This window comes from Rhinolophus hipposideros, assembly GCF_964194185.1.
Source record: "Rhinolophus hipposideros genome assembly, chromosome: 5".
Classification (NCBI taxonomy): Eukaryota; Metazoa; Chordata; class Mammalia; order Chiroptera; family Rhinolophidae; genus Rhinolophus; species Rhinolophus hipposideros.
The window spans coordinates 56,843,197-56,856,083 of NC_138051.1; the positions used below are offsets into that span (position 1 = coordinate 56,843,197).

General features: G+C 34.9%; 1 protein-coding gene across 1 annotated transcript in view; it reads right to left on the minus strand.

The window, feature by feature from the left end:
• Positions 1-573: 573 nt before the first annotated feature.
• The window catches only part of CLPX (caseinolytic mitochondrial matrix peptidase chaperone subunit X), a 37,312-nt gene continuing 24,998 nt past the window's right edge, over positions 574-12,887 (minus strand). The window contains exons 10-14 of the mRNA XM_081049952.1: positions 12,136-12,300; positions 8,579-8,878; positions 6,847-6,939; positions 5,296-5,402; positions 574-4,017 (exon numbers count right to left, since the gene is read on the minus strand). Coding sequence (XP_080906078.1) covers positions 3,927-4,017; positions 5,296-5,402; positions 6,847-6,939; positions 8,579-8,878; positions 12,136-12,300 — 756 coding nt within the window. The 3' untranslated portion in view covers positions 574-3,926. The remainder of the gene's footprint in view (positions 4,018-5,295; positions 5,403-6,846; positions 6,940-8,578; positions 8,879-12,135; positions 12,301-12,887) is intronic.

Consider the following 12,887-nt stretch of genomic DNA (forward strand, 5'->3'; position numbering starts at 1 on the left):
TTCAGTTTTTCTTAAAAAATTTAAGTAAGGTATGGCTATAACTTGGTATTTTCTAGGTAGATACTCAGTAGTCATTCCCATTTATTGAATACGTTTCCTAATTTGAAGTATCACCATTTCCAATATTAAATTCCCAAATATATTTGGGATTTCTAGAATTTACATTTTTTTCCATTGATCTGTTCACTCATACAACGGTACACACTTAAATTTTTAAAGCATGAATATATATATATATTAGGTTGGTACAAAAATAATTGCGGTTTTTGCAATTGTTAACCTGTTAAACTGCAATTATAATACTTTTGCACTAACGTGTGTGTGTGTGTGTGTATAAATTAGGAGAGGCAGCACCTCCTCATTCTTTCAGTGTGTTGGTTAAGTGGAGAGACTCTGGAATCAGTCTACCTGGGGTTAAACCTTGGCTGTTACTAGTTGTGTGACCTTGGGAAAGCTACTTAACCACCAGGCTTGTTTCTTCATCTATAAGGGTTGGTAATAGAAACTAACTCACAGAGTTGTTGCATTAAATGAAGTGTAACACAGAGTAAGCACTACATGAGTGTACATTATCGCTTTGCTTGTTTACCATTTTTATTTTTCCATACACACTTGCCTAGTTTCAATTTTAAAACTTACTGGTATTTTTATTGGAATACTGGATATATAAATTAATGTAAGGATAACAGACATCTTTATAATACTGAGTTTCCCCATTGAAGAACATGGGATACCACTTTTCATCGCATTTGCAAAAATACCTACCTCTCTTCCACTTCTCCTGCAACGACATTAGTCCACGCCATCATACCCTGGCAGGCTTATTATAATAGCTCCAGTGTCCCTGATTAGATCCTGTTCCTCTAGTCTGTTCACTTGCACTGCAACCAGAATGGTCTTTCAAAACTTAAGTCAGATTATGTCGTATCTCTGTGCAAAACCTCCCAATAGCTTGTTATCTCACTCCGAACCAAAGCCTGGAAGGGAACTGGAAACAGCCAGGCCAACCTTAGCCTTAAGTTTACTATGGAGGGGATGTGGGCTCAGGAAGTTGTGTTTTGTTTGTATGCCGACAATTGATCTGAAAGACAGGAAGAAAGTGATGAGGTAGGACATAGACGGGCAAGTGCTAGAGAAATGTCCAGGAATAGGCCTCTAGTCATGTTTTTCCCCATTTTCCTCAGAGCCTCCCCTTCCCAACAATCTAAAACACAGCTAATTATGTCCAAGTTTTCTGCTTTAAACTCTTTTAATAATTTCTGCATCAAATTACAACTTAACCCGGCATACAAGATATTCTATTATTTGTTTCAAAGTGTATGGAGCACCAAATATACAAAGTACTATGGTGGGTGCTTTTAGTTAACAAAACAGGCATAGTCTTCACCCTAGTAAAACTTATGGTATAGTCGGAAAGACAAACAAGTGAAAAATAAACTTGCGACGTTTGCTATAGGCCAGGAAATAGTAGGCAGTGTCTAGGTGCTGCTGGGAATGATTCAGAAGGAAGGAGATGAATATTCATGTAGTAGAGATACTAACAAAAAAACTAAAGGCCTTGAGGAATGAGAGAGGATGATGGGATCCCCTCATAATGATGCAGAGTGACTGAGTTTGGTAACAGGGATTCTTCGGCTGTAACTAGAGAAAAAAGGTTGGGTGCTGAAACGGAGATTTATAGATTTGATGATGGGAAGACAACTTACATCTTCTGATCATTTCTCGGTGAAATATGAGGCAAAGTCCTCAGTTGAATGAAGAGGAGAGAGAATATAGTACATGGTCATCTCAGAGCAGTAACATGAAGTCATATCTGCTGCATATTTCTCAACTCCTAAAGTTTCCTAGTTGTTTCACATCTCTGAGATTTTGATCTAATTTTCATTACTGCTTTCTGGAAAATTTCTACTTGTTCCATATCCATCTGGACCACTACCTTTCGGGCCACCACACCTGGTAACTACCTCACTTACATTATTAAAATGCAGTGATGCTTGTGTTGGCTTCCCCTACTACACTAGTAAACTTCATGAAAAGCTTGGTCTGTGTCCCTCATATGGGGCCCATGCAGAATATTTAAGTAAGGATTTTCAATAAATATTTAACATAAACTTTAATAACAGACTTTTGTCTGTCGAATCTGCAATTAGAATTTACTGGAGGGATATGAAAGTGCCAAGGATTAACCAATCACTAGAATAAAGCAGTTCATATCTGTGTCCTTTTAAAAATGGCACTGCATTATGGACACACCACCACACTGGCTTTCATTTAGTCCTTTTGTTTTATTCAAATGACAAAACATAAGTTTCAAGATACAAATCGTAGCTAATACTCAGTTGTGTTTGATTTAAAAACATCGATTTATGCTTTGTTAACAACTTCCAAAAACAAATGTAAGTTGTGACTAAAACATCTCCCAGTCCATTTCTGGAGGATTATCCTTAATATATTTAGTAGCTACTCCAATTTTCACTCTACAAAAAGGAAAATGATGATGCCATAGTGGAAGATAATGAACAATTATAACATGAAAGGCTTCCTGAGAAAAAGTTTAACCATTGCTAGGGAGACTAAGAAGGATATCTGTTCCATACTGTAGTAACCAGGCTTAAATCTCTGCGAAAGTGCATTTCTGGTCCTACCTCAGCCATAAATAGCGATCTCACATCTCTTATTACATCATAGAAAGCGCAACTCTTCAACAGGATTTAGAATTTGCTAATAGTTGATGGTTATCTTCCTAAGAAAAAGGGGGTTAAAGGAAAACTCAAGGGTCTATAAACCGAAAAATAAAAACAAATATTTCTATGTACTCTGATTTAAGCCATTTCAAGTAAGTTTGAACTGAATGAATAGTAAATTGTATCAACATTATAGCAGAAAAGAAAAAGCTAAAATGCACCCAAATATTTTAATATTTATGAAAACAAATCATTTTCATTTTTAAGCCCCCAAAATTGCCCCTAGTTTAGTTTTGTTACATAATGAAGATTAATAACTTATATTTTAGTGTGTGTGAACACATTCATTTCTGCTGATAGCAAAGCACAGGTTTTTAATGTTCTACAAAGCCAAAGAATTAGACAAAAGCCAGCATGAAAAAAAATAAAAAAATAACTAGCTGAGCACTTTAGGTAAGTGCACAATATTAGGATATTTTATTTAGTTCAGCACACAGCTGTTATCATGACTGATGCTGCATGCTACTTTTAGAATTATGTGTAGTCTTTTTCTGAAGTTTAATAAGGCAGACTTCCATTCCATCTGTTCACTCATGATACTAAAATGTATTAAAGATGGCAAATAAATCAGACAAGTCAGCAGGAGAATGGCCTTTTTTATAGTACCAATTGGGAAGTTAGTGTCATGCATTAGTAGGTAAGACTAAGAATACAGCTAAACAAATCATTAAAATATGGTTCTCTGAGGTATATTTTCCATGAAATTTTTAACTATTTGGAAACTACCCTTTCCAATTTTTAAGATGAATAAAATTCTAATAGTTTCAGGAAACAACTATGGGTAGAAAAGGTTAAACTAAAGAATGGTATCCCAATCTTCAATTTTAAAGAATTTATTTTCCCATTTGTAGAGTAACATTATTGTAAAATCCAGTCATTGCAACACCTGCATTACTTAAAAGAACTCCTAAGAATTATGTTTAAGCATATTTTTAAAAAACTGAACCAAAATAATATACATTTTTATCTCTGAACATTATGTCATTAAAGTCCACATAATGTCCTCCATATAAATCAATGTAATGTTACCTAATATACATGATCTGATTTTTATCCTAAAGGCTTCTGACCATGTATGATATCCAAGACAGATCCAATGCTTTTAATGTCAGACTGTGGAGACAGTTATGATCCTAAACACAAGAAGGAAGAGCTTTATAGACAGGACAGACATCTGACAGGTCAGCGGTTTGCAGCATCTGCTTGGCGAGGCCACCCTTCTTCTTCCACCCCAGAGTCATACTCCTCCTCAGAGGACTCTTTTGTTGGAGCCCTGCAATGAAAAGCCATCCGTTTTTCATTTTTTTAATAAAAAATGAGGCATAAACACAATATTTCTAGACTCAATAAGTTAGTTGACCTCACTAGAAAAGTCAGACCAAAAAAAAGAAAATATTAAGAGCACTTTTAATATTAAGGTTGCTTAGTGGTAAAATATGGGAAAGACAGACGTAAGACCACACAACCAAGAGCTGCAAGTAATTTTCCCGAACAAATATATTACTGAGACAAACTGACAAGCTTCAATTGTGAAGGCTTAAAAAATCCGTGTCTCCACCAAAATTAGAGTCTGTTATTTCAACTCAAATGCTTGACATTTAACATATGTCTATGGTAAAGAAGATGACAGCTTCTGACCAAATCTGACTTGACTCAAATGAGTCAAAACTATAATTATAAAATTATAATAAAGACCATAATTCCTTTATATATTGTCATTAGACAATAACAACAAAAAATTGTGTCTCTATGAATAACTAAGGTTGTTCAAAACCAATCAACTGCCTCCAAAATACCTTAGAACATAAGCAAACAAAACATGCCTTGAGACAGTTAAATCAGAAACCTAGTTTTTGTGTAAGTAACATTAATGTCAAGCATTGTATAATAAATATTTATTGAATACATCAACTCAGTAAACTATAGCCTACAGTCCAAATATGGCTCATCATCTGTTTTTGTAAATAAAGATTTACTGGAACACAGACTTGGTCATTCATTTACAGATTGTCTATGGCTGCTATCATGCTATGAGGGCAGTGTGAGTAGCTGCAGTACAGACTGTATGGCCCTAAAACATTTATCTAGCCCTTTACAAGAAGGGCTAGATCCCCGGAATAAAGATAAAATTAAAGCAGTAAAAGATGTGTCAAATTTGTCAATTGTTATGATACAAATGAGAGAAAAATTATGTCACAAGACCAAAAAATTACGTTTTGGTCTTGTGAAAGACATGAAACAAATCATTCACAAATTACAGAATTAGCAACAAAGTTCATTTAAATCTCTTCATTTGGATGATTTCTACGTCTCTTTTGATACTTCTTCAGGAGAAAAAAGTGAAGGCTAATTTTGAAGATCAATTTTCAAAAAGACTCACAAAATATTTTGTGAACCAAAATTAGAGCATTTTTCTATAGAAAATTTATGAGATTGCTTCCCTTATGATTATACGGATTTTAATGCAATTTTTATGAAAGACCAATAAACCATAGAAATAAAGAGCTGATGTCAAGTTTTAGATGTGTTCTAGTTTGACAATACACATTACCGGATGTATCCTGGTTCCTTTTTTCCTTCTACTACTTCTTTGTTAACCTCCACACATACAATATCAGAATTAGGGACTTCGAACATTGGTTCTAGTAACAGCTTTTCCTAAAGAAAAAGTAATGAATGACACGGAAAACGTAAGTTACACACAAAATACTTGTATTCTAAAGGCCACAAATCTAAGTCATTAACTCAGAAAATATTACTGAGTTCCTATTATGCACCAGGAACTGAATGTTGAAAAAGTCAATGTAAAAGCTTTCATATTCTTCATTTTAAAACAGATTCTAACTAAATTCAGAGAGAAGTCATTCTATAAGGTAGGCTATTTGTCTGTACTATTTATATGTTATACTATATTACACCATATTATACCATACCATACCATACCATACCATATTATACTTGGTCTTATATTATAGTAAAATAAGACCAGGTTTCATATTAATTTTTGCTCCAAAAGATGCATTAGAGCTGATGGTCTGGCTAGGTCTTATTTTCGAGGAAACACAGTAGTTCTACCTACGTAGGTCACCATGCATACACAAAAGAATATACTTTTGGATTCAGATGTTTCACAGAAGCACTCCTGGCATATTCTATGACTAAGGAAGTGAACTGGTAATCCTTACTTTGAAAATTATTTGATCCTAAACCATCTCTACCAAGCTCTTCAATTTTGAATGACTTCAAATAAGCATTTGTCTCAAGTGCTGCAGTAGATCTAAAGTTGTTTACTAAAGAAAACCAGGTAAGCCTATAAGTAGGGGCTGGATTATATTCCATTTTAAGAAAAATACTGACTGAACACATCAGATTTCCTTTAAAAAGTCAACTCTCTCACCTACTATTCTAGTTTGCATATTTATATAAATCTGTCCTTAATCAGTAACACCTAAAGTCTAGGTCTTCATTACAGAGTATAATCTCAGCCTCTCTGTGATGGAAGTGTAGTTCCAATAAAAAAGTCCTATTGAGATAAGTAACTTAAGCAGTGAAATCCTTAAACAGAGAACAGGAACATGCACTTGCTTTGGGAGTATGTAGGCAAACTGGCATTGTCTAGCCAGACCTTGCCAATAAGGGAGAGAAATCTAAGGTGGCTGAAAATAAGCTGAGTCTCTAGGACTTACTACAAAATAAAAAAATAGTGAGTTCATATCACACTGGAGAATTTAGGGATACAATGTTATCCTATCTGCAACTTAATTTCAAACAAACAAACAAGAAGAATGAGTATTTCAATGGGTCTGAGAAAGCACTCTGTGGCTTAGGTAAAAGGCCTGTATAGAATTTTCTGAAAATCTCCCTCCTTTGATCCTGATTTACTCTACTTCATTAATATTATGTGTGTCCTTTGTTGCAAACACCTTAAAGTTTCTTTTCAGAAAGAAGAAAAATATAATCTGTGACAAAAAAAAAAAAATCACAGAAAACACTTGGCCAATTAATTCTCTGGATATGTTTCCAAAGGAAAAACATGGAGGCTTCATATTCTCAAAACTCAAATAAAGAAATAATCTAATGTTGTATAATAATAGCAACTTACCATTATGGACCGAAGGCCTCGTGCGCCTGTTTTGCGTTCCAATGCCAACCTGGCTATGGCTTTCAAAGCATCCTCGGTAACATTCAGTTCGCACTACAAATATATTCAAAACAAATGAGAACTCAGATAATACTTGGTGATAGTTTCCTAATATAACCATACAGCGTTTGATCTATTAATTATTACTACCCACCACCATTCTTGTTTTTAGAAAAAGAAGGGACCAATGCCCTGACTTTACAGAGAAAAGTTCCAGAGGGTTAAGTACACTGATTCACTAATATGTACTTAGAAACACAAGGCCAGAATCTTTGTCTTGACTGATTCTACCCCTTTCAGACGAAAGAACTTTTAGACTATCAATTTATTACTAGAAAACATACATTTTAAAAAGTGTTACTAGCCCTCTTACCCTATAGAACAAAGATAAAACTTTAGACGAGTCTCTATATTACCACCATTTCAAAATAGTAGAGTTCAAATTATTGAGAATATACCAAAAAAAAAAAAAAAAATCCCACTATTTTGGAACATCAGAATTCACAAGATCTTGGTATTAAACAACTTTTGGTTATTAATTTCTAACCCTAGAAAAATGTTAAACTTAATTGACGTATTTTATATCTCATGGTTTTTCAAAACCTTGCCTTCAAGAACCACCACTAGTTTCTGTAAAATAACCTATAAGAAGGTATCAGTATTATGAATTATAAGCTTGTCCTTAGTCTTTGAAGAGGTTTTTTTTTTCTTGATGAACATGGACTTTCTAGGACTTTATTCAACACTTATTGAACCCCTGTGTGTTTATATATTAAGAGACAGAATGATGAATTAGACACCCTCTGCCTTCAAGGAACTTAGTCTATTGGTTGGTGACAAATCAGCAAACTAGCAGTTACAACACAGTGTACGCACACAGTGCTAAGGGAACACCAAAGTGGGGGCATCTACATACGGCCACTGAAGGATTTTAAGAAGGGGAGTAAATAATAGCTTTGTGTTTATTCATTCAATAAATGTTTATTAAAAACTTAGTATCTGTTTACTGGGCACTGTGCTCATTAATTTAAAAATGATCTACTCTGAAAGTAAAGTGAAAAATAATGATATTTTGGTGGTGATGGTCAGAGAGACTTGAAACAGGAAAACCAACTAGAATCCAAATGCATGGGTCAAGGTGAAGAATGATAAAGGAGTCTGACTTGAGGTAGTGGCAGTGGCAATGGAGAGAATGGGACTGATATTTAAGAGACACTAAGTTCATAAAAAGCAAATCATTTGCTTTCTGATTGGATATGTGGGCTTGAGTGACCTCCAGGTTTCTAGCTGCAGAAGAGTACATGTGGGAGCTAATAAAACTTTATAGAAAAAAGCATACAAAAGTACACACGGTACGTCACAACAAATGCATTTAGGATATCAAGGCTAAAAGGATAATCCCGTGTGTCTGGTTTGAGGGGTTGAGAGTAGGCTGCTGGAATAATTTTTATATACTGGAATAATTTCTATATATATCCTTGGACTTTAAGATACAATGATGATTTTAGTTAGGAAAAATAATAAAGCCAACTCCTAAATGTACCTTTCCTGATTCTGAGATCCATATTTAATGAGGAATAGGGTGCTATTTCAGATGAAAAGCAGGATTGCTTTTTTATGTCCTATGCTAATTTATGCAGTTTCACTAGCAAAAACTCATAAATTAACTAAGTATAAAAAATAAAAATCTAACCTTATCCATGCTGAATAAGGCCTGGTACTGAGGAATGACAGCATTACGTGGTTCGGTTAGTATTTGTACAAGTGTTTTCTCGTCTAGGCTATGCAAAGGAACTACCACAGGCAACCGTCCCACAAACTCAGGAATCATGCCAAATTCAATGAGATCTCTGGCTTCTACATGACGTAATAATCGATCTTTTTCTTCAATGTCTTGGTGAGTATTTGATTCGCCACTTCGATTAGCAAGGTCTGCAGCAGCTGCAGCCCTTCTGCCTTTCCCCAGATTAGATGGTGTTCCAAATCCAAGATACTGCCAAAGAAAAGACAGATACTATAAATAGCAGAATGAAGTTGCATTGTACCAAGTACTTTGCATGCATATCTCACGTGATCTTTGCAACAGGAGAAATTTCTATTATCATTCACATTTTATAAATGAAAAACATGGGCCTAGGGAGGTTAAGTACTTTGACCAAGTTCTCATTGCTATAAATGGTAAAGTCAGGATTGGAACTCAGGTCTATCTGCTTTCAGAAATGAGAACCTAACTACTATATAACAACTAATGCTCAAAGAATGAATCCTAGTAGTAAAAGTAGATAAGTAAGAACTATGAAGGGAACTCCCTTAGAACTCAGATAATGATGCTGCAGGGTTTTTAAAAGACCTCTAGACTAGTGTGGTTTCCAAAATGTGTAAGAACTATGAAAATAGAGATAGTATTCATTGTGTAACCAAAATTAATTTTGTAATACTGTAAATAGGAGTAGTGCCTATGGAAAAGCAGCCTCACAAAAAAATTATCCACAAGTGTCTTAGTCACTGCTAAGCATTCTATTAAAATCATGATTTGTGATTGCATACTTCAACCTACGAATCAGAATAGTTTAATATTAGATTTTAGAAAGAACATATAAGGATGACATCAAACAAAAACGCTAACTTTGCTGCAAAAGGTTGGGTATCTAAGGTGTACGAATCTTGCTTAAATCCATATAAAAGAACCACCATACTCTTGGAAATTATCAGAAAGTTTAATTTTGATACATAGTATAGCTTTTGTCAAAAGTATAAGAGAAGCACATGATGTGTGAGAAAATAGCTTAAGTTAAAAATCAGGGGCCTGGCCCAGTGACTCAGGCGGTTGGAGCTCCGTGCTCCTAATGCCGAAGGCTGTCAGTTTGATTCCCATATGGGCCTGTGCGCTCTCAACCACAAGGTAGCTGGTTCGATTCCTTGACTCCTGCAAGGGATGGTGGGCTCCGCCCCGTGCAACTAAGATTGAACACGGCACCTTGAGCTGAGCTGCCACTGAGCTCCCAGATGGTTCAGTTGGTTGGAGTACGGAATCTCAACCACAAGGTTGCCGGTTCAACTCCCACAAGGGATGGTGGGCTCTGTCCCCTGCAACTAAGATTGAACATGGCACCTTGAGCTGAGCTGCCGCTGAGCTCCCAAATGGCTCAGTTAGTTGGAGTACAGAATCGCAACCACACGGTTGCCAGTTCAACTCGATTCCTGCAAGGGATGGTGGGCTGCGCCCCCTGTAACTAACAACAGCAACTGGACCTGGAGCTGAGCTGCGCCCTCCACAACTAAGACTGAAAGGACAACAACTTGACTTGGAAACAGTCCTGTAAGTACACACAATAAAGTCCTGCAATAAAGTCCTGTTTCCTCTCCCCAATAAAATCTTTAAAAAAAAAAATCAATTCCACTGATTCACTAAGCTGTGTACGTGGACAGTTAGTGTATCAGAAAGCAAGCTGCACCTTTCTTTCAATAATTTAAACATTTACTAAACATATATATAAGGGTATATAGTAATAAATATATACTATTTATTATATAAACATTTATTAAGCATATTATAAAACATTGGGGATATAAACCCAAAGACAGCCCTTACTCTAAAAGAGCTTACTTAGAGTGAGAACACATGAAGATATTCAAGGATCCTATGTGCAGTGAAGGACAACTGCACAGGGAATAGTGGCATGGAAAGCAGGACAAGAGGCACATACAGGGGCGTGAAGGCAGAAGGTGATCAAGAAAATCTTCACAGAGGAACTGCCTAATCATTTAACGGGCGGCTGAGTCTTAAAAGATGAACACGTATTTGCCAACTAGACTGCAGTAGTAGACAACATAAGCAGGGCAAGAGGAATAAAACTTAGGACTGCAGCAGTTTGATATGGTTAGAATACAGGTACATTATTTAATACTGTACCCCTGGCTTTCAGTGAAGGTTGTCAAAAACAGTAGTCACATGACAAGTTTAATCCTCTATAAAATCACTGTTCAAGATTCTCTTATGCCTCCTTTTCATAAAGATCTATATGGCAAACTCTTTTTTAATCTTTATCTCTCCTGAAGACCTCATATGACCTAAACCTTCCTTCTACATGTTTCTGATAGCTTTTCTGACATTATTTTTAACTATTCTTTTCTACATGTTTCTAGCTTCAAATTCTTTTTGGAATTATTATAACTATCAGAAAATGTTCCCTGCCTTTGGTTACAGAATTTCAAAAATAAAGTATCTACTCCTTTCTGTTTCACACATATACACACACCGAAATAATTTCTTCTTTCTAATTTGTTAGGCTAATTTATACAGAATTTCAAAAGAAAAAAAAAACCCTTAAATTAACTAATATGAAAAATAAAAATATAACCTTATCCATGCTGAATAAGGTTTGGTACTGAGGAATAACAGCAATACGTGACTCTGTTAGGATTTGTATAAGAGTTTTCTCATCTAGTCTATATAAAGGAACTATCACAAGCAACTGTCCCATTAGCAGCATATTTTTATTACTACTAAACTAGTGCATGCAAGGCTAAGGAGACTAAAAGCAAGCAATATAGCAATGAGCTGATCTATTCTTTTAGGTAGAATATTATGTTATATAAAAGGGAACATTTGTTGCTAGCTATTAAGCAAAACACAAAAACATGGAAAACACAGGTATGTTTTGGGCTTCTATATTGATATTACATTTTATTGTAATCAGTCAACAAATAGGTACTGGGCATGTACCTTGAGGATATGAAGAAAAAAGTTCCAGTTAAAATCGAGGCTTATAAGAATGTTTGTTTAAGAAACATCTATAAAACTATGGGATTCACAACCCTTCCTCCAAACCCCAAACTTTTCCCCTCCATTTGGGAATGTTAGCAGTGACCGATGAGAGACTTTATGGGCAGGGGCAATGGAGACAAGCTCTTCATTAAGCTCCAGTGAATTGGGCAAGAGGAATGAATAGAAATTTTACTAATACAGCACCTACCTCAAATAATAAAAGAACTCCTTAGATAAAATATAAAATTGAAATCATGAAGTTATACTTTAAAAATGCCCATATATAGATGATATTCATAAATCTTCCAATTTACAACTCTGAAATTTAAAAAATAACTAGAAATATATTTTTGGTATGCACTAAGAAAGCCTACCTTAAAAATCCACAATTGGCAGGCAACAGTTATGAGAACAGAAACAGAGCATTCATCCTCTATAACTGCAAATGCTCTCCATCCCACTAACCCATCAGAAAAACTTACCTTTTCATTTTTCCTCCTGCTGATGATTCTGTCTAAACCATTGAAAGCACCAGATGCAACAAACAGGATGTTTGTTGTATCAACTTGTACCGTTTCTCCACGTAGCTTGCGGGAATTCTTTTCGGGAACATTGACTATCGTCCCTTCTAGTAGTTTTAATAAGCCCTAAATAAAGAATGAATGATTTATAGCATCATCACATAAGTGTGTTATTTATTATACTTTAGATAATGGGATTCAATGGGGAAAATAATATGTGGTTATGGTCAATGAGCATAACTGAAGAAAACTCCCACATTTCTACAACATGAAAATCCAATGCACTATCATATTAATAATTCATAAATTTATTTAGAATAGTTACAGGACTCCTGATACATTCAGGAAACAGTCAATCTGAGAGGTTGTTTTTGATGGTAAAAACATAATTCTGACATAAAGATAGAATTATGACTATGTAAGATGGTACTCCAACCATTGTGGGAACATTCAGAATCTGAAAATAGTTGGAGATTTGTCTTTCATATAAATTAAAATTCTATTCTACTCCTAGTATTAAACTTTGAGAAAACCTGTATTTTGAGATGCCTTTATAAAAAAAATTATTCAGCACATTTTATAAATATAATTGCATCTCTCTATATCTTGGTAAAAAAAAGAAAGCAATTTTCCTTACCCTGTAGTTTATGTCATAATTAGTTAACAGTAAAAGGTCAAGTTGACCAATATATCATTATGATTTCAATATGACT